The following is a 23,396-nucleotide window of genomic DNA, read 5'->3' on the forward strand; positions in this document are numbered from 1 at the left end:
CCCATGGGCCTCATTGTAGCGCTCCTCTGCCCTGGTCCTGGGATTCCGCACTGGGGTCAATAGCCAGGACAGGTTGGGGTAACCAGAGTCTCCTAATAGCCACACACGGTGCCTCTGGAGTTGACCCATCATATCAGGGATGCTGCTATTCCGCAGGATGTAGGCGTCATGCACTGAGCCAGGAAACATAGCATTTACCTGAGAGATGTACTGGTCTGCCAAACATACCATCTGTACATTCATAGAATACTAACTCTTCCGGTTCCTGTACACCTGTTCACTCCTGTGGGGGGGGGGACCAGAGCTACATGGGTCCCATCAATAGCACCTATGATGTTGGGGATATGTCCAAGGGCATAGAAGTCACCTTTAACTGTAGCCAAATCTCCCACCTGAGGGAAAATTATGTACCTCCTTACGTGTTTCAGCAGGGCAGCCAACACTCTGGACAGCACGTTGGAAAACATAGGCTGGGACATCCCTGATGCCATGGCCACTGTTGTCTGAAAAGACCCACTTGCAAGGAAATGGAGCACTGACAGCACCTGCACGCCAGGGGGGATTCCTGTGGGATGGCAGATTGGTGACAACAGGTCTGGCTCCAACTGGGTACATAGTTCCTGGATAGTGGCACGGTCAAACCTGTAGGTGACGATTAAATGTCGCTCCTCCATTGTCAACAGGTCCACCAGCGGTCGGTACACCGGAGGATTCCGCCATCTTCTCAATTGTCCCAAATGACGGTGCCTAGGAAGGACAACAGCGACCACAGAGTCAACTTTTTTCCAGGTATGTACCCACAGTTACACAGAACACGACACCAAACACAAAACCCTTCCTGTATGTGTGTTGAGTGTAGGCCTAGCTATGTGTGACGCAGAAGTAAATGAAGCCATGTGGGCCCCTGAAATGGCGGCTGCCTGACCTCTAAACTGGGACAATGGGATTGTGGGGTAACTGCGTTGCCGTTGCACACCATCGTGGTAGGCGGTCGTAGACCGCGGCGCAATGCTGCATTGGTTAACATTGGACCCTATGGGTCCCAGGAGCCAATGAACAAGTGCGCAGCCGGTAATGATACGCACCGCCGTGGACGTCACTGCCATTTTCTATCTGTTCAATCACTAGATACCTGATCTTCGACAGGAGAGGACCTACACTGCAAGTGCTGCTGTGACCTCGGTCTGGAAGCGACAATGGCTGCTGCGTCTGGGGAAAGGGCCCCTGCCTTCACTGCTCAGGAGTTGGAGAAACTAGTAGACGGGGTCCTCCCCCAGTACACGCTACTCTACGGTCCTCCAGACCAACAGGTGAGTACACAGGGAGCACGTTGTATGGGCTAGGCCTGGGTGGAGAGGGCTGGTTGTAAGAGGGAAGGGGGCAGAGTTCAGGGAACATGAATGCATGTGAATGAATGTGCCACATGGCTAGGGTAGGGAGGGGGGACACTCACATCGACGGTGCAGTTGGTAATGACTTCTCTTCTTCCCTTGTGCATGTCATGTAGGTCAGCGCCCACCAGAAGAAGGACATTTGGCGTGCCATCGCCAAGGACGTCCGGACCCTGGGGGTCCACCTTGCGGAAAAGATGGGAGGACATTCGCCGCTGGAGCAAGAAGACGGCGGAGGCTCAGCTGGGGATGGCCTCCCAACGTGGGAGGGGTGCCCGTCGCCCCATGACCCCCCTGATGTTCCGGATCCTGGCGGTGGCCTACCCGGAGTTGGATGGGCGCTTGAGGGCATCACAGCAGACACAAGGAGGTGAGTACAACCTCATTCTGGGGACTTGGCGCGCAGTGGAGGGGCTGGCAGAGGGAGGAGGGCTGTGGGTGTACCTAGGCCAGGCAGAAATACGTAGGCTAGGCCCCTCCGTAATGCAGGCCATGTGGCACTCTACCCCACCACAGTATAGTGCCAAGTACAGGTATACATGCCCCTGTGGCATCCATGTGTGAAGATGTCCACCATAGCCATGTAGGCCAGATCCCAGGAATTGCATGTGTAGAGGCCAGGAGCACGGCGTAGTGCAGGGGGCTGCTGTGTCTGTATTGTCCGGTAGCGGTATGCCATGCACTCAACCTGTCTTTCTTCTGTCTTCCCCCACCCCTTTTTGTGCTCTCCCTGTTCTTTTGTGCATCAGCATCATCAGGCGTAGGTACAGTTGCACTGGAGCACGAGGGAGCTGCATCCCACATGGCCATGGAGGGCCACACCACGGACTCAGAATGCACCAGTGGGACGGAGGGCGAGGGGAGCTTCACGTCGGCCACCGGATCACCAACCAGCGACACGGACTCGTCCGCCGATGGGAGCTCCCTTGTGGTGGCGGCACCATCTGTGCACCCCACTTTTACAGGTACAGCCGCCACCTCCCCTACCAGCACCGCCCTCCCAGCAGCCCCCCAGCATTCGCCCGTGCCCGCTCACCCAGGAGGGTGGGCATCACCTTCGCCCCAGGCACCTCAGGCCCTGCCCCAGTCACCCCTGCTGCCCTCAGTGAGGAGGCCATTGACCTCCTCAGGTCACTCACTGTTGGGCAGTCTACCATTGTGAATGCCATCCAGGGTGTAGAAAGGGAGTTGCAACACGGTAATGCATTCCTGGAGGGCATTCATTCTAGTCAGGCTGTCCTTCAGCGAACTCTGCAATCTCTGGCCTCAGCACTGATGGCAGCCATTGTCCCTGTGTCTAGCCTCCCCCCTCCAACTTCCTCCACCCAGACCCAGTCCCCTGTACCCCAGCCTATCCGAAGCACACCATCAGACCAGCATGCACACACCTCAACATACAAAAGTAGCTCAGGCAAACATAAGCACCACACAACCCACAGGCACTCCTACAAGCATCACCCACATGCAAACACTGCAACATCCACTGCCTCCACTGTGTCCCCCTCCTCGTCATCTGCCTCCTCCCTCCCAGTGTCGTCTACACTCTCACCTGCATGCACTACATCTACAGGAACCAGGACTCGCACCAGAACACCCAGCTCACCTGCACTCACCACCCCCACTACCATTTACACGTCCCCTGTGTCCTCTCCCAATGTGTGTGTGACGCCCCCTCCCAAAGTACACAAACGCAGGCAACCACACACCCAACATCCATCCACCTCGCGACAGCCTCCAGTACCTGCATCTGCACCTGCACCCAAAACACCTAAAGTGACACCTCCTACAACCACCTCCTCTTCCTCCACTCCCGGACCCCCTCCAGCTACCCATCCCAGTGTTCGTCAGAAACTGTCCCTCTGCAAAGTTGACCTTTTTGCCCCCACCCCCACCCCTCCAATTCATCAGTCCCGTCGTAGCGCCTCAGCCAAAAAGCCTCCAGTACCAGTGGTGTGTGTTTCAGGTGTGTAGAGTGCACCGGCCACTAGGGCAGGCAGTGTGACACAGAGCCAAGGCACTGCCAGTCCACCCCCGTAAAGGCTCTGAAGTTGGAAAGTGGGCGACGGGACCGTGTGAAGACTCCTGGAGGCAAAACAACTCACAGGGGTCCCAGGGGGATTGCAGAGTCAGCTGTGACTCCTCCAAAGGTGGGGAAGGGCCACAAGAAGTTTGCACAGCCTGGTGTGAGCATCACGGCGGAGAAGGGCAGCATCCTTCCCGGCAGCCGGGACGCCACCGCCAGCACCGTCGTCACTGGTCAGGAGACTACAGCCGGAGTCATTGCCCAGGAGGGCCCAAGTATCGTCACTGGTCAGGAGACCACCGCCGGAATCAGTGCCCAGGAGGGCCCAAATATTGTCACTGGTCAGGAGATCACCGCCACCGCCGGAGTCAGTGCCCAGGAGAGCCCAAATATCGTCACTGGTCAGGAGACCACCGCCGGAGTCCGTGCCCAGGAGGGCCCAAGTATCGTCACTGGCCAGGAGACCACCGTCGGAGTCAGTGCCCAGGAGGGCCCAAGTATCGTCACTGGCCAGGAGACCACCGCCGGAGTCAGTGCCCAGGGGGCCAAGTATCGTCACTGGTCAGGAGACCACCGCCGGAGTCAGTGCCCAGGAGGGCCCCGGCAGCCACAGCCCTGCTGGGCAATGAGGGATCGTCATGCCACACACCAATGCCCAGTCCAGAGAACGTCATGCCACACACCAATGCCCAGTCCAGAACCGGCATGGCAAAGCACCGCTGAACAGTCCAGAACAGCCATGGCATAGCACCGCTGAACAGTCCAGAACCGCCATGGCATAGCACCGCTGAACAGTCCAGAACCGCCATGGCAAAGCACCGCTGAACAGGGCATGCACCGCTGAACAGGGCAAGCACCGCTGAAGAAGGAAAAGACCGCCACATCAAGCATCGTTATCTCATGTGCAGCTGAGACAGTGACGGGACAGGAACTGTCACGGGGAGACTAATCCAGTCTGGGCACCAGTCCCCCTCCAGAACCAGTGGAGACATGCATCCACTCTGTCTGTCCTGCACAGGATGAAGCACTCTGGGCACAAGTCTCCCTCCAGAACCAGTGGAGACATGCATCCACTCTGTCTGTCCTGCACAGGATGAAGCACTCTGGGCACCAGTCCCCCTCCAGAACCAGTGGAGACATGCATTCACTCTGTCTGTCCTGCACAGGATGAAGCACTCTGGACACCAGTCCCCCTCCAGAACCAGTGGACGCTGTTATCTACTTGAGAGACTGTGGCTTTGCACTCCCCAGGATGGTCCAGTGGGCAAACCACCCACTGTAGAGACTTGAGAGACTGTGGCTTTGCACTCCCCAAGATGGTCCAGTGGGCAAACCACCCACTGTAGAGACTTGAGAGACTGTGGCTTTGCACTCCCCAGGATGGTACAGTGGGCAAACCACCCACTGTAGAGCCTTGAGAGACTGTGGCTTTGCACTCCCCAGGATGGTCCAGTGGGCAAACCACCCACTGTAGAGACTTGAGAGACTGTGGCTTTGAACTCCCCAGGATGGTCCAGTGGGCAACCCACCCACTTGTGAGACTTGAGAGACTGTGGCTTTGCACTCCCCAGGATGCATCAATGGGCATGGAGCCCCGTCGTGGATCTGGCTTTGCACTCATCCGGCTGAGGTGCCCCCCCGTTCCCTTCCCCCTGAGGTGCCTGTTGTATTTCTCTCTGATGCCCCGGCAGTGTTCTCTCCGTTTGTGGACAGGTATCTTGTGTGGGCCTCGCCCATGCATTTTTGGACTAGTGGTGCACAGACATTGATATGTGCATATCTGCACTACTTCTCGTTATGTATATATTTTTGAATGATTTTATGATATACCTGTATATATTTGAAACATGTATATTGATACATTACAATGTTTGAACTGATTTCGTTTTGTCTTTGCATTCTTCCGGGGGGGTTGTGGGTTGTTACTGTGATGTTTGTAAATGCATTGGTGTGTGTGTTGTAATGTGCGAGGGTGGGGGTGTTGCGTGTGTGTGTCCCTGACTTTTGCCTCCCCTATGTCGTAGGTGCAGTACTCACCGTTGTCTACGCCGGCGCCGGCGTTGGTCTTCGTAGATGAGTAGGAATACAAGGGCCGGTAGGATTTGTAATTCCAGCTCCATGGTGTCCTCCTTCCTCGTGGGATGTGTTCAGGTGCGCGTTTTCCCATTGCAGAAACTGTTTCCGCCGTGTTTTTATCGACGGTGAAACCGCCCCGGAAAATGTGGCGGATTGGCGGGTTGTGATACTATGGGCAGTACATTGTCTTCCGCCTGTCTGTTGGCGGTGACCGCTGCGCTGCTTGTCTGTACCGCCGTGGCGGGCGGTGTGTTAAAGTGGCTATCTTTGTTGGCGGTTTCTGCCAGGGTCATGATTCCCTTTTTTGGTCCGCCGGCCTGTTTGCGGTATTACCGTCCTCCAGGGTTGTAATGACCACCTTTGTGTTTTTAGGCACTTTTTTCACGTAATAATTTAAAATTGTATATCTTGCGTTCTACTGATTGGATTTTGTTTGTTTTGATCTCAGATCATCATTTGCTAAGTTTTACTATATTATTCTAAATTGATGTGGATTTTTTATTGTGTTGTGTTTTTACTTTATGACAATTTGAAGTGCTACATAAACACTTTACAAATTGCCTCTAAGTTAAACCTGACTGATTTTGTGAGAAGCTACCATAGGATTAAGCACAGATTAATTTGGGGTTTGCTTGGGACTTTACCCTGATAGGAATTGTGGTTGCTGCTTGAGTAGGGTTTGAACTCCCACCCTCCCCATCCAGTAATCCAATGTCCAACAACCAGTGCGCTGCCTTTTTGTCTGGTTAGCTAACAATCTCCAGTGGCTCATGGAACACCAGTAACCAGAAAATCAGCAAGGCCCTTTACCTCTATGTGCCCATAATCTAGAACAGCATCCTATATCCATGAGGCTTGTCCCAACCATGCCACAATTTAAGGATCCGCTGAAGAAGAATACTCATCATAATATATTAATGGGCCACTTTTGGTTTTAGAAACCAGGAACCTCTCTTAACGCATATCTACTGTGTTTTTACCTTGGGCCCTGTACAGTGCTCTGCTGCCTTTCAACTGGGTTCACGCTATATACATTTTAAATAGATGCATACATACATACATACATACATAAATGTCTTTCACTCACTGTACTTCTGAAATATGTACAACAATGCCTGAAGAAAGGTGTGCCTTACTCATAGGGCTTTGTCATAAGTATTCATGTACTTTAAGTGTAGTAATACTTCCCAGAGAAATACCAATACTGTGGTGTGCGGTACTTCCTCAGGCCAGGATTGCCTGCTGTGTATGAATTGTGGAGGCAAGAGTTTGCACACCGGACTACTGTACGTTTTCTAACATTTCAACATTTTGTCTCCATACAAATGTTTCCAGGTTTTTGCACAGAGACATTAACATGGGAGTGAAGTAAGGCTGAATGAATGACTTGTAATTTCGATTTGAGGGCAAACTTGCATTACTGCCCAAATCCGTATTAGTGGGGCACTTGTTAACGCTGAAATTTTACTAATGAATATTCATGTACCCTGAATGTTAAAACTGAATAGAAAATGAGTTAACATAGAAAAATAATACACAAGTTTGAAAATGTGCCTGCTTGAGTGACCACCAATAATTATAAGTGTACTTATTCATAGCTTATTAATGTAAAATGTCAAGCTTGTGTTTGAATTAATGTAGTAGTATGTCATATTAATGGTTATGTATTATGCATTTGCTTTATTAATAATAGGCCTGAATTTAGCAAGGTCTTGGGCCTAGTTGCATGGCCTCATGTGAAGATGCATTGCTTAGACAAATCATAAAATGGCTGCTTAGTGAATTAAATCATAATTTTACATTGCATTAACCGAATTGTTAGTAGCTAGAATCCTTTCCCTTGAGAACTTCTTGCTAGAATATGTTGCACTAGCTAAGGATACTTTGTATGACTTAGTGTGTCTAAAGGCAATGTTCCCAGGAGCTAACAATGGTTGCACTGACTGGAGTATAAGCTGATACAAATTTGTTACCTGACGAGCCCAGCGATGGGAACAGGAGAAGAGGAGCCAATTATCGACATGTGAACAACGGTTTAGTAAATTCTTGGATTTTAGGTTCTACTTTCATTGGACTAAACGTAAACGTACGATTCTTTGACCAAAAGCAACATGGGAAATAGTTTTAGGGAATCTAACTTAGCCAGACTGCACCGAGAGGAGAGAGGCCATTCGCCTCATTCTTTTCTAACTGTCCTGAGAGGATAGGCATTATTTTTTCCGAACTGCATGAGGAGACATCTCCTATTTTGAACTTTAATGCTGAATTTCGATGCTTTGCTGACCGATCAGATGTCCGATTGACGAAAACAGTCGCTGCTTGCAGAAGGCAAGGTATAAGATGATGTTGCTGATTGCTATGTCTATTTGCTTTTCTCCCTAGGTAACAACTGCTAATTGTGATAGAGCCATAGTTAGATGTTTTCCAAATTTGTGTTGACTAAATTGTTTTGCTGTTGGTATACAATTCCTCAGGGGTTTTCAGAATCACCTTCCATATTCAACCAGATCTTGAAAAAGAACATGGAGTCTTTGGAAATGCCTTTCCAATCGACATTGGTACAGTACACTGATGATTTGTTGATTTGTTGATTTGTTGATTGCGTCCAAAACAAAGGAAGAGTGCAAGTATGACACAATTGCCTTACTGAACCATTTGGGAAAGAATGGTCATAAAGTGTCTCCAATTAAATTACAATACTGTCAGAAAGAAGTGAAATATTTGGGTCACTAGATTGAGAAGGGGATTAGGAAAATATCCAGAGAAAGGGTCACAGCCATATTTCAGATGAGTCCATCAGCCACACATAGAGATGTTAGGATGTTTTTGGGGATGGCAGGCTACTGTTGTCAGTGGATTCCCAAATTTTCAGTAATTTCAAAGCCATTGCAGAAGCTGACTCACAAAGAAGTCATTGATCCCCTAGTGTTAGATAAGGCCTGTATTAAAGCGTTTTCTGAATTGAGAGAGGGTTTGTGTAAAGCCCCGGCTTTGGGAATACCTGACTACACAAAACCCTTTATGCTGTTCTGTCATGAGCGTGATGCATGTTATTTGTCTATTTTGACTCAAGTCCATGGTGGTGTAAACCATCCAATAGCGTATTTTTCAGCTACTTTGGAACCAGTTGCAGCTACTTACTAGGCTGTTTGTATTCAGTCACTACGGTTGGACAGAGCCACGCACAGTGTGAGGGCATTACGATGCGACATCCCCTGACTATTATGGTCCCTCACTCCATTGAAGTTTTACTTACACAAAGACGCAGTACCTAACAGGTGCCAGGCTGATTTGCTATGAAACGAGCATCCTGGGGTCCCCAAATGTGTCGTTGAAAAGATGTACAGTGCGTAACCCAGCAATCTTACTCCCAAATGAGAATGTTGAAATTGAAAAATTGGAAGATATTGAGCATGATTGTCTTAATCTAACTGATCTGTGCAGAAAACTGAGACCTAGTATCAGAGACACCTGGTTGGAAGAAAATGATCAGATTACCTTTGTTGATGGTTCCAGTTTAAGGGACAATATGGGAATATGGAGAGAAGGATATGCTGTGTGCATAATTTCTGGTATACTTGAAGCATCCTGGCTTCGAGGAGTATACTCCACACAAGTAGTGGAACTGGTAGCCCTTACTAGTGCATGCCATGTTTCTGCACAGCTTAAAGTTACCATCTATACTGATAGCCAGTATGGATTTGGAATAGTGCATGATTTTGGCCAGTTGAGATTTCTTGACCTCTTCTTGTTCACCAGTAAGAAATGGTGAGAGAATTCAGGAGTTGTTGCAAGCTATCCAAATGCCTGAAAAGATTGCTGTGGTGAAATGCAGTGCATATCTGAAACTGCAATTTTTGTGTCAATGGAAATTGGATATGCGGATCAAGTTGCAAGGTTTTGGGCATTGAACTGTATATTGTTCAAGGATAAGTGGGAATTGTTACCTGAGGAAGATGAGACATGTCGAAGTTATGCAGTACATGTAATAGATACCTTGGCAGAGCTGAAAACATTTCAAAATAATGTTGATAGGGAGGAGAAAAGGGTATGGGCCAAAAAGAAATGTGTCAAGCGACAGGATGAACTGTGGATTTCAGAAGACGTCAATTGGTAATGTCGAACAGTTGTTGACTCAAATGGCTAGATATTATCATGGTCAAGCATATGTTGGGAGGGATGAGGGATGTCATGATTCGATTGTTCAAGCAGAATTAGTTCAATCCAAAGTTTAGACAGGTTGCTGAAGCAGTTTGCCATTGTCGCGTCATTTGCCAACAAATAAATGCGTGTAAAGGGACAGTGGTCAATTTGAGCCATTTTGGGAGAGCAGGAGATCCATTCAGAAGAATGCAGATGGATTTTATCGAGATGCCTGTGTGTGGAGGATTGAGATATGTGTTGGTGATTGTGTGTATCTTTGGTCATTGGATTGAACCTTATCCTACACAAAGAAATGACAGCCTCAAAGTAGCGAAATTACTGCATAGAGAGCTGATACCACATTTTGGGTTTCCGGTCTCTTTAGAATCAGATAGAGGAAGTCACAACAATGAGGTAATTAAATTACCATGTTCAACCTTAAACATTGAGCAGAAGTTGCATTGTAGTTACCGCCTCGAAGCATCAGGACTGTGGAACAGATAAATGGTACCTTGAAATCAAGAATGGCGAAATGTGTGAGTCCAAGAATCTGAAATGGTCTGATGCACTGCTGCTGGTTCTTATGGCAATGAGAAACACACCCGACAGGAAGACAGGATTGTCATCGAATGAGATCCTCATGGGCAGAGCAATAAGGTTGCCAGCGCTTCCTGTAAATGCTCTTGTGAACATTGCAGATGATATGGTGTTGGACTACTGCAAGGGTCTGGCTGATGTGGTTTGCTCTTTCTCTTATCACGTGGAAGCCACCACACTGCAACTATCTCAAGATCAAGGACACAACCTGAGAGCAGGTGACTGGGTTGTGATCGGAAAACATGTGAGGAAGACATGTTTGGAGGCTTGGTGGAAAAGCCCTTCCAGGAAGTTTTGATCACTACCACAACTGTGAAGTGCGATGGAGTTCCGAACTGGATCCACTCAAGACATATGAGAAAAGTGGCATGCCCTTTGGACAATGAAGAGGAATTGTTGAGACTACCAACAACAACCAGACCAACCTCAGAGCCAGAAAGAGGGTTTGAGACAGGATCTGGCCTAATCGAGAATGGTTCAGCCGCTCCTGTGAGAGACGAAGGAGAAGACCTACAGGAAAGTGAACCAATCTTAATTGAGGCAGCAGGAGAGTCTAGTCAGAGGAGGGCTTTTCCAGAAGTGGACGATTTTGAGAAACAAACAGACCCCGAGGGGGAAGGAGTTGGGGTGGATCAAAGCCACTGTGGTCTGACTCCTCCTGAAGCAGTTGCAGGTCCATCAAGAGAAAGTCCTGCAGAGCAAGAAGAAGTTACAAGTTCAACATTGAAAACAGTATTGACCAAAGGTCCACTGAAAGGAGATAAGTGGCCGGAGTCACAAGCAAAGAGAAAGAAAGCAATTGTAGTGACAGCCATTGAGCAGGAAGTAGATACGACAAGAAGAGAAGATCTGAGCGAAGGAAAGTTGAATGGAGATCGAAAGTTGAAAAGAAAGAGAATTGCAAGTCAAATGTACGCTGGTCCTGAATGGGCGTATGTAACAACATGTAAATGACAAAGAGAAATGTTGTCTTTTTGTTTTTATTGAGACATTCCAGGTCAATATTTTGGCACTTGAAGGAAACCAAAGAACTGAACTGTTGAAACTATAAGCTGAGAAAGTGCAAGGAAGAACAGACTATTGAAAGTAACCAGAAAAGGTTTTTGATAACCTTATTTGACAAAGTACCTGATTTGACAAGCTGCTAAAACGATTTTGACAAAAGGATCCTGGAAGTAAGACTGAAAGCTATAAATAATTGCTGAAAGAAGTTTGAAGATTTTTGTTTTTGATTGTGCTGCATAGTTACTACTTTTTCTCTTCTACTTTCTGATTCTTTACAGATCATGAGTGACCTTAGCCAGCAGGGTAGGAAGAATAGATGCTGTAAATACTTGATTATTGATTTGGTGATTATATGCATAATATTGTGCCTGGTATTGATCGTGGGAATGACTGTTCTTGATAAGAGTAAAGCTAACCATACTTCAGCTTCAGAGACAAATACCGCACTCACAGAAATAGAGAAGTTTAGATTAGATGAGAAGTTTGTGAACATAGATAATGCACAAGGAGAACTTTCTTCTAATGTTTTCCATCGCTTATTGAGTGAGTATGTTGAGATGATGGATGCAAGAAATTGTTACGTGTGCATGCAGATTCCTTCATCAGTCAAAGAAGAAGTTACCTATCATAGTTTGCCCCTCACTTATGGGATAAGTTGCAGTCTGTTACTAAGAAGATTCTATAACCAGTTGTACATTCAGTATTTCTACTCCAACTACGATGTCCTGTTTCCGTTTGTCCCCATAATTAAGTACCTGAATAGAGTAGCTCAGCAGAACACTATAGGAATAGTGAGAGGAGTCTTTGAGCCTACAATAAACTTTGGCACTGAATATGGGCATAGACACAATCTGACATGCTTGCTTACACCACTAGAAAAGTGCTTAGGAAAAAGGACATTTAGAAATGATTATGCATTTAGTGAAATAAAAACACAAGGGAGATTAGCTTTAGATGCTCAACATGTAGGAACGATTAGTATATATAGGCCTAAATCTAGTACTGACACGTTATTTGTGGGAATGAGTAAATGTAGTCATGTGTTTTTGTTTCAGAGTAAATGGACATTTATGTTGAATTGACAGGATCCAGTGATTCCTGGAATTTATTACATCTGTGGGCCAAATGCTTATTACCATCTTCCAAGAGGATGGAATGGCGTTTGTTACCTGGGGATAGTTTTCCGAAAGATATTTTAACTAGACGACTTGAAAAGATTACTGAAAATGACTGAGTTACATCACATTAAACAAAAGAGAGAGTCTCCTTCTAATATAGCAGGAGATATATTTGGAGCAATGATTCCTTCAGTAGGAGTTGTTCTGAGTTCTAAAAAGATTCAAAGGTTGTCTACTATTGTGGTTAACATGTTAACAAATTTCTCAGGAGCCATGATCCTAATGGATACAGAAATTTCTGCAGTAAGACCTATGACTCTTCAGAACCACCTTGCATTAGACATTCTTTTAGTAAAAGATGGCAGAGTTAGCAAAATGCTGAACTCGAAGCATTGTTGTTCATATATTCCTGATAATAGCAAAGAAATTAGAAGCTTACTTACTAATCTTACTAATGATAGTGCTGATTTGAAAGAGCTAAAAGAACCAGGTGTTTGGGAGAAAGTTGGCAAAGGATTTTCTTCATTGGAAAATTGGTTCAGCAACATTTGGAAAGGGATAATATTGAAAATAATGCAAGGAATATTGATTATTGCGATTTGTATAATTGGAGCATGGGGAATATGTAAATTGCATTGTGTGATTAAATCAAGGAAAATGAAAAATGATCAGAGATAGGAAGAGATACAAATGGAAAATTTGTTTAGGAAAAATTCAAGGAGGGAACAAAGATTAAAAGGGATAGAGATGACAAATATTAGCTGAATTGAAACATTTGTGTGGGAAGATGTAAATGTGATGACATATTTAGTCATCATAGGTGGGATTGTTAACGCTAAAATTTTACTAATGAATATTCATGTTCTGAATGTTAAAACTGAATAGAAAATGAGTTAACATAGTAAAATAATACACACATTTTAAAATGTGCTACTTTGGTGACCACCAATAGCTTATTAATGTAAAATGTTGAGCTTATGATTGGATTATTGTGGTAGTATGTCATATTAATGGTTATGTATTATGTATTTGCCTTATTAAGAATAGGCCTTAATTTAACGAGGTCTTGGGCCTAGTTGCACGGCCTCATGTCAAGTTGCATTGCTTAGATGAATCATAAAATGGCTGCTTAGAGAACTAAACTGCAATTTTCCATTGCATTGATTGAATAGTTAGTAGCTAGAATCCTTTCCCATGAGAAATGCTTGCTAGAATATGTTGTACTAGGTAAGGATAATTTATATGACTTAGGGCCAGATGTAGCAAACAGTTTGCGAGTCGCAAACGTGTGTTTGCTATGCAGAAATGCATTTTGCGAGTTGGAACCGACTCGCAAATAGGAAGGGGTGTTCCCTTCCTATTTGCGAGTCGCAGTGGTATGCAATTCCATTTGCGACCGCGTACGCGGTCGCAAATGGAGTCGCAGTTACTATCCACTTGAAGTGGATGGTAACCCACTCGCAAACTGGAAGGGGTCCCCATGGGACCCCTTCCCCTTTGTGAGTGGACCCAAAAATATTTTTTCAGAGCAGGCAGTGGTCCAAGGGACCACTACCTGCCCTGAAAAATCCGAAACTAAAGGTTTCGTTTTTTTTCTAAGTGCAGCTCGTTTTCCTCTAAGGAAAACGGGCTACACTTGGAAAAAAAAAAACTGCTTTATTTAAAAGCAGTCACAGACATGGAGGTCTGCTGTTCCCAGCAGGCCTCCATCCCCGTGAGTGCCCAGAGTCGCTATGGGGGCGCAAATTGCGACCCACCTCATTAATATTAATGAGGTGGGTCTTTGCGACCCCATAGCGACTCGCAGATGGTGTCTGAGACACCGTTCTGCATAGCAAATTGTGAGTTGCAATTTGCGAGTCGCTCGGACTCGCAAATTGCAAATCGCAATTTGCCGTCTTCCTACATCTGGCCCTGAGTGTGTGTAAAGGCAATGTCCCAAGGAGCTAACAATGGTTGCACTGACTGGAGTATAAGCTGATACAAATTTGGTACCTGACGAGCCCAACGATGGAAACAGGAGACAAGGAGCCAATCATTGACATATGAACAACGGTTTAGTAAATTCTTAGGTTTGAGGTTCTACTTTCATTGGCCTAAACGTAAACATACGATTCTTTGACCAATAGCAACGTGGGAAGTAGTTTTAGGGAATCTAACTTAGCCAGACTGCACCGAGAGGAGAGCGGCCATTCACCACGTTTTTCCTAACCGTCCTGAGAGGATAGTCATTATTCTTTCCAAACTGTGTGAAGAGACATTTCTAATTTTGAACTTTAATGCTGATTTCTGATGCTTTGCTGACCGAACAGATGTCCCATTGACGAAGACAGTCGCAGCTTGCTGAACCATACTGAAGCAAGGTAGAAGACGATGTTACTGATTGCTAGGTCTATTTGCTTTTCTCCTTAGGTACCAACTACTAACTTTGATAGAGCCATAGTTAGATGTTTTCCAAATTTGGTTGACTAAATTGTTTTGCATGAAACCCAAACATGCCATTCTGATCAGCAGGTTAGTTAGAATACTCACTGATTGATGCCTGGTAAAAATTAACAACAGTTGATGTATTTTCTTTGCTGAACTCTAAATGTATGCCATTTCTATTGCACTGTTATTCTTGCTATTGATTTGTACCATAACTTTAGAACGTGTGGTGATCCAAGCTTTGATTAAATTGAGATTCTTTAGAAGATTTGTCAACATGTGTTGTTTCTGTATGCTTATCATTTGATTTTGAGATTGAGTTACATTATATTAGCATTGTTAATATAGGGAAATAAGCATTTCAATCTTTACATAAAGGTGTGGTTATTCATGGCCAAGGGGTCATGGTGCATGGAAATTATTGACTCCCAAAATTATTAATGTTATTGATTGGAAATCCTTTTATAAACTATTGATAAATAACCAAATAAGGTCAGACGCGCCAACACACTTGTAATTAGTCCTTGCGTACACATCTACTACAGTCTGATGTAGTGGGAGGCAAGGTTTAGTGAAAGCCTAAATTCCTTCTGAAAACGTTAGGAAAATTCATCACAGTGTTTGCCAGTTGAAAGTTTTGGAAAGAACATTTACATCATGGAAATCTGAATAGCATAATTCTGTTTAAATTATGCACATATGTGATCCCGGCTCACACTCACTGGCCGTTGATTCTGTGCAGGAAATGTAAGACCAAAGATACAGTTAGCTTTTTTTGGATGTCATAAAACTCCAAGACTGAAGCACAGAAAATTGTTCCACTTTTTTAGAAGTCTAAATATTACCATGACTAAATTTTGGGAAATAGAGGACCTCAATTAAAATAACAGATATTGACACTTAATTGACACCCCTGGTGGGATCCTCCTAATTTATTTAATTCAGTTCTGAGACCAATATGGAAGAAAGAGCAAACAACGGGGCTCGTAACATTTCTAATCCCCAATATGTGGAAGTGAAACTTTAAACACAATGCAATCAATGGAAGTGTTGTACTTCCTAGCTTATATCACTGCAGGTCTTTTTTTCTCAATTTAAAGGTATCTAAAAGGGATTACCTGATACACAATATGACAAAGCATATTATTTTTGATGGCCTACGAGCCTCCATGCAGAGCTTTATACCGCCAAGAGTCATTCCAGGTGGGGCATAACAGCACATTCCACTTTAGAGCATAGAGCAGATGTCAAGGTTCATGGGTTTGTAACAAAAAAAAAAGAATATCAGCACTTCTGTGGCGATACCATTTTGACAGTGTTAATGTGCTTGGGAAATACTATTAGTAGGGAGAAGTTGGGGTAGAACATTATTTGCCATCACCATTGGTATACATCAATTGTTTTTCCTACCAAACATCTATGATCACTGTTAGACTCGGCATCTTTGACGTGGTCTCCCCTAACTTTTTGTCTCTATTCCCCAGGTTGTTGATGTGTGCTGGACTCCGTTTTTGCAGTTTTTGATACTCTGGGCACTTTACCACTGCTATCCAGTGCTAAAGTGCAAGTGCCCCTATGTAAAACATATAGGTAATTGTCTTTCCATGATTGGCTTATTTGATTTACTAGTACGTCCCTAGTACAGTGCAATAGAGGTACCCAGGGCCTGTAAATGAAATGCTACTAGTGGGCCTGAAGCACTGATTGTGCCACCCACATAGTAAGCCCAGTAAACATGTCTCAGGGCCTGCCACTGCAGTGTCTTTGTATTCAAATTTCAAACTGCCAATTCGACTTAGCAAGTGTACCCACTTGCCAGGCCTAAACCTTCCCTTTTTATACATGTAAGGCACCCCTAAGGTAGGCCCTAGGTCACTCCATGGACAGGGTGCAGTGTATGTTAAAGGTGGGACATGTACTTATGTGCTTTACATGATCTGACACTGAAATACTGCCAAATTCGGGTTTCACTGTTGCAAGGCCTATCTGTCTCGTAGGTTAACATGGGGGCTGGCTTTAAATGTTAAGAAACTGCAGATACCCTTTGGGAGCAGATAGAAATATGGAGTTTAGGGTCTCTGAGCTCACAATTTAAAAATACATCTTTTAATGAAGTTGATTTTTAGATTGTGTTTGAAAATGGCACTTTTAGAAAGTAGACATTTTCTTGCTTAAACCATTCTGTGACTCTGTCTGTTTGTCGATTCCCTGTCTGGGCCAGTTTGACAGTTGGGCTGTTTGCACCTCTCTCTCTAGACAGTGACACAAAGGGAGCTGGGGTGTAGCCCGTATATCCTGGTGAGCCATCATTACTGGAGAGGAGGGGAGGAGTGGTTCCTCACCTGAATGGGCTGTGCCTGTCCTAACACAATGCAGTCTCTAACCTCCTGGTGTGGCTGGGGCCTGGCCTGGACAAGAAAGGATCTTACAGACACTTTAGACTTTACTTTGAAGTATGCCAGCTTCAAAGGCAGAAAGCAGTATAAGCATTGGACTTAAAATCCCAGACTTGAGATTACTTCAAGGATTCAAGAGGAACCTCTGCATGGAGAAGAGCTGAAAAGCTGAGAAGTGCTGCCCTAGCCTGTGACTGTGTTGTGTTGGGCTATCCTGCAGTTGCTACTTCTGCCTGGGCAAGGGGACAGAGACTGGACTTTGTTGCATTCCTGCTTGAGAAGTGACTCCAAGGGCTTGGAGTAGAGCTTGCCTTCTGTTTTGAATCCTCAGGGACAGCAAAGGCTTCACCAGCCAGACCTGAGTCTACTTGCTGTGGACTCTAGCTTGCCATAGGGTGACTTTCCAGTTTCTGGAACCGTGAAAGTTCCTGGAGAAAAATCAGTCTAACAGCGCCAGACGACGCAGTGCGACTTTGCAAAGGACGCCGCTGCCAGAGCCGTGACGCCGCTGGACCAGAGGCTATGGACCTCGCTGAGTGCAATGAACCCGACGACCCTGTGTGCTGACACCACTTCCTCCAGAACCGTGATACCGCTTACCCCGAGGCCATGGATGTCGTAGAAGTCTGATGACCCTGTAGACCTTGCGTCGCAGCTGCCGCTGATCCCACCCAACTTCGCTGGCACCGGAGTGTCATAAGTCCAACATTCATGACAGTCCAACGCCAGCACAGCACCTGCAGCCCTGTCACATCATCGCGACCTCATGAGGTTGCCCACAGCATCGTGAGTCCACCAGACTTCGCATCAGCCGGAAACAAGGGACCGACTTTGCATCTGGCGGCGCTTCACCTCCACCGCCCTGTAGTGAGGACCTGACACCACTGTGCAACATTGCTGTCCTTCTGCTTTGTGGCACCAGAACCGACACTGCATCGGACCCAAAGAAGCCGCTCCCCTCGACTCCATGCACCGGCCTGTTTTCTACTTGTTTCTGAAGGTACTGTACATGGGGGTCGAACGACTCCGTAAACAGCGCATTGGAGTCACATTGTAGGAAATGACTCTGTCACGATGCCGCACAATTCCTTGCAGTATTTGTGCCTCAAGGCACTGTTTTCTTGCTTTTAAGTGCTAAATTCATATTTTTAACTGTATATTGTGGATTTTTATTATATTTCGTCTTGGTTATTTACATGAAATATTTACTATTTTCCTAAACCTGTGTTGTGTAATTTTGTAGTGAGTCACTGTATTACTGTGTGTGTTTGTACAAATATTTAACACATTGTCTGTGAGTTAAGCCTGCCTGCTTGTGCCAAGCTACCAAGAGGGTGAGCGGAGGTTAACTGAATGGGATTCTCCTTCACTCTGACCAGAGTGAGGGTCCTTGCTTGCACAGGGGGTAACCTGACTGCCAACCAAAGACCCCATTTCTAACACTCACAAAGTACTATGTTGGTAAACTTTGAGTTACGAGGGAACAATGCTGGCAGGACCAAAATGTATGTTCTGTTTTTGGTGAGTATTACAAGTCATGGTGTTAATTAATAATATGCAAATGCACTCAAAGCAGGCATATTTCCTCTGATACATTTCTACAAGCTAAATTGAAACTACATAAAGCGTGCAATATAATTAGTTATGAGTCATGGGATATATTTATAAATATACAGCAATGGCACAAAACATGACTATATAATAACTGCATCCATTTGTGGATATACTATTCAGGAGGCGACAGAAGAAGTAATATTTGCACGTAGCACCATGGTGTTATCGGATCATAATATTCTTTAAATTTTGAACATAAAGGGCAGTATTTTATTTTATGAACTATAAAAAATAGTTTGACAATTAAAGTATAAAACGATTCATACCATCTTCGGAGCTGATCATTTCAAATGCTGCAGGGCAGCGGACAGACACAATTTTGCCAAGAGGTGCAGGCATCCAACAGGTGAGATTATCCCACATTCCAGGGCATCCTAAATCAAGAGTAAAAATATTGTAATTATATGGTTCCCACATATCTCTCCTATTGTTTCACCATAAATCATTCAAGAAAACGTACAGAGATTTTCATTCTGCAATGCTATGTCTGGTTCATTGCTTTTCAAATCATTATTAATTATATTAGTATGCCTAGCTATATCATTCCAATACCCCATTTCTATAGTCATAGCATTTTTTTACTAAGGAATCCAGAGAATGTCATTGTATTTGTGTTACGTATTAGTTTACCATTCATTGAAAATAATTGATACTCACTTTGTATTAACCAAGGAAGCCAGTAAAAAAGAATAATGGTATCAAACCTTTCTAAGTATTAACTTAATATTTTAAATATTTTAAAAACAAATATTCATCCTGATATGCATTTCATAACCGATAATCTGCTGTATTTCGAGTAATGGACAGTTTAAAAAAAATTAATTAGCATTTTTTTCTCTTTGCACAATCTTTTAGACTATTTACAAAATTGTAAAAGGTTATTTGATTAATAGATGTAGGTTGGCCCATTGGATATTGCAAAAGGGCCCCATTAGGAGTCTGATTGAGAACGCAAAATAGAGTTTATCCCATATTTGAAATTATAAGTTAGGCCGACCTACACCACTCATAAGCTGTTGTCACCACTCCCATTTCACCACGAAAAACATAATACGACCATCCAGATATACCTTTTTCCTAACACTAATAAGCCCACCTGAGCACCTCTTAAAAATCAAATTTTTAAAAAATGGCTGAATTGATTTACATTAAACAGTACAAAATGTGTTTTTACGCACTGGTGATGGCCACAGTGATATTTATTTATATATATACAGCCTCCACCAAGCAAAAGCAAATGAAATCCACTTCTGACAGCGGGAGCTGTCAAACAGCTCCAAAAGCAGAGTTTTCATTTGTTTACCTGCATGCTATATGTGTGCAGGGAAACAGATAAAAACATAACTCTCACAAGCAGGGAGCTGCTTCTGAGAATTAAGCAGCTCCCTGTTTGTGGGAGCAATGCTGGCTCCCGCAGTATATGGGGAGCCGCCTAGGACTCCTGGGGCCTTGAATCTCCCCCTGAGGTCAGTCTCTCTCTCTTTCATTGCATAATGGGATGGAAGAGAGATAGAGAGAGAGAGAAAGCATCACAGTAAGGAGTCACCTAAGGCCTAAAGGTTAAGGTCACAGACCCTGGCACTGAAAGTTGAGGGTTCTACTCCAGGTATGTCTGTGGTCATTTTACTTCTTTAATTTCTTTTAAACTTCAAAGGTTTAAGGTTCATACTGAAAGGTGATCTCACTCTTTTTCATTGACAAATACATTTTTCTTTTCAATTTGTTAAGAAAAATATCCTTCTAAGTATGTCATTCATCAAAACTTAAACTCTCTCTTGCTCTCACTCTCATTCTCGCTCAATTTCTCTTTTTCAATCTCTTTCTCCCACTCACACACACACTCAGACCGCAACGCACCCATTCACATACCCATTCAGACACTCACACACCCACTCACAGACCCACTCAGATCCTCATGCACCCCCCTCACAGACCCACTCAGACACTCACACACCCACTAACAGACCCACTCCGACTCGGATTCCCACTCACATTCCCACTGAAACCCTCACACATCATCTCACAGATACACACAGATACTGACTTGGCAGCTCTTGGCATGGTTTCCCTGCACTATTTGCTTCTGATTTCCTGTTTTTGGAACCTGGCTGCAATTCGTTGAGGCTGGTTTTTGATACTCTGGACACTTTACCACTGCTAACCAGTGCTGAAGTGCAAGTGCTTTCTGTCTAAATTATATTGGTGATTGGTTATCCATGATTGGCATATTTGATTGATTAGTAAGTCCCTACTAAAGTGCACTAGAGGTGCCCAGGACCTCTAAATCAAATACTACTAATGGGCCTGCAGCACTGATTTTACCACCCACATGAGTAGCCTGTAAACATATCTCAGACCTGCCACTGCAGTGTCTGTGTGTGCAGTTTTAAACTGCCAATTCGACCTGGCAAGTGCACCCACTTGCCAGGCCCAAACCTTTACTACCTGTAAGCCACCCTTAATGTAGGCCCTAGGTAGCCCCATTGGCAGGGAGCAGCATATCTAGAATGTAGGACATGTACTGATGTGTTTTACCTGTCCTGATAGTGAAATCCTGTCAAATTAGTTTTTCATTATTGCAAGACCTATCTCTCTTATGGGTTACCATGGGGACTGCCTTTAAATGTCTTCTAAGTGCAGTTTCCCATTGGGAGCAGATAGAAATATTTAGTTTGGGGTCTCTGATATCACAATTTAAAAATACATCTTTTGATGGAGTTGTTTTTTAGATTCTCTGTTTGAAAATGCCACTTTTAGAAAGTGGCCATTGTCTTGCTTAATCATTCTGTGCCTGCTTGGGTACTCTACGTCTGGGTCAGAATGACAGTTTTATGCTGTTGAGAATTCCCTCCAGGCAGTAACACAAAGGGAGCTGGGGTGTAGCCTGCATATCCTGATGAGTCTCCTGGGCTAGAGTCGGGAGGGAGGAGCTGACACTTACACCTGAAAGGGCTATGCTTGTCCTCACACAATGCAGGCTCCAACCCCATGGAGTGTGTCTAGGGGCCAGGTCTGGACAAGGCACGATCTTGTGGACAACAGAGACTTACTTTTGAAGATTGCCTACTTCAAACGCAGAAAGGAGTACAAAACCCCAGATTTTCAGATTACTTCCGGATCAAGAGGAAACTCTGCCAAGAAGAAGAGCTTGATGCATGAGGAGGACCTACCACTCTGTGTGTTGCTTTGCAGTGCTGGCCTGCTACTGCTGATTCTGCCTTAAGAGGGGAAGGAATGGACTTTGTTTTCTGAAATCTTGCTTGTGAAGTTTCTCCAAGGGCTTGGACTGAGCTTGCACCCTGTTCTGAAGTCACAAGGATATCAAAGACTTCATCTGCTAGTGTCTGGGCTCTTCAGCTGGGAGTCTTGGCTTGCTAAATGGTGCCAAATCCAGTCCCTGAGCCCTTAGAAGTGGAAGCTGATTACCTGGGGGGGGGGGGGAGAAATCCATGCACAACTGTGTGCGCCTCAGAAAAATCAACGCACGGCCTGTCCTGTGACTGAAAATTTTAAGCAGCACCTACTGGCCGGGTGGAGAAACGACACAGACCCAGTTCTCACAGCGGACTCTTTGCACAACGTATTGGAAATTTCCATGCACAGATCCTGGGCGTCAAAGTCTTCAACATCCCTGCACGGACCTGAGGCTGTGCACCTGAAATTCACACACGGCCTCCCTTGCAAGAAAAGAATCGACGCACAGCCTCCGGTGCGAGTAAAGAATCAACACACAGCTTCACTTGTGAGTAAGGAATTGACGCATCGCTTGCTTTTCTGACGCACCGTCACCTTTGGGGCTTTATTTTTCACACATACCAGGTACATTGTGCTCAAATAAAGCATCCATTGATTTCTATGGATCAAGACTCTTTTTAGTTTAAAAATTCATATCTTTGTGTATGTTGGATTTTTGTCGTTTTGGTCTTGTTTAATTTAGATAAATATTGGCTATTTTTCTAAACTGGTGTGGGGTCTTTTTGTGGTGTTTTCACTGTGTTACTGTGTGTGTTTTCTACAAATACTTTACACCTGGCCTCTGAGATAAGCCTGACTGCTTGTGCCAAGCTACCAAGGGGCTGAGCAGGAGTTATCTGAGCTGTGTATCTCCCTTACCCTGACTAGAGTGAGCGTCCCTGCTCGGGCAGAGTGCAAACTGACTGCCAACCAGAGACCGTTTCTAACACTGATGCACCCACTACGACACTGATGCACCCACTCTCACACCCAGACAGACACTCTCACAGCCACTCCCACCCCCAGATACACCCTCTCACACCTATTTTCACACCCAGAGAGACAGTCTGTGACAAATTTCTGCTGTGCACAGCCAAAGAGCCATGCGCAGTGTGGGGTTGGGTGGTTGGCTGCAGGGTCTGAATGCAGGGCAGGCCTTACACGCACCCAGTGCCGTGCACGGCCAAAGGCTGTGCATGGCACAAGGTTGGGTGTTTATAAGGGGTTAGCCTCAGGGCCTGGCCCTGCTTGTCCATCTGCGATTGTTGGATTAACGTATACTAGTGAAAATTACTATACATTAAAAAAAGAAAAAAAAGAAATTCACTGAAAAACATTGGTTACAAGGACTATGTAGTTTAAGAGTTATCTC

The 23,396-nt window shown here is 45.0% G+C and overlaps 1 protein-coding gene across 4 annotated transcripts in view; it reads right to left on the reverse strand.

Moving 5' to 3' along the window:
- The window catches only part of ADCYAP1R1 (ADCYAP receptor type I), an 813,459-nt gene that overhangs the window by 298,941 nt on the left and 491,122 nt on the right, over positions 1–23,396 (reverse strand). For all 4 annotated transcript variants that reach the window (XM_069211038.1, XM_069211037.1, XM_069211036.1 and 1 more), the window contains exon 4: positions 19,057–19,164. In XM_069211038.1, the coding sequence (XP_069067139.1) occupies positions 19,057–19,164 (108 nt within the window). The remainder of the gene's footprint in view (positions 1–19,056; positions 19,165–23,396) is intronic.

Source organism: Pleurodeles waltl, chromosome 10 (genome assembly GCF_031143425.1).
Source record: "Pleurodeles waltl isolate 20211129_DDA chromosome 10, aPleWal1.hap1.20221129, whole genome shotgun sequence".
In the NCBI taxonomy this organism is placed as follows: Eukaryota; Metazoa; Chordata; class Amphibia; order Caudata; family Salamandridae; genus Pleurodeles; species Pleurodeles waltl.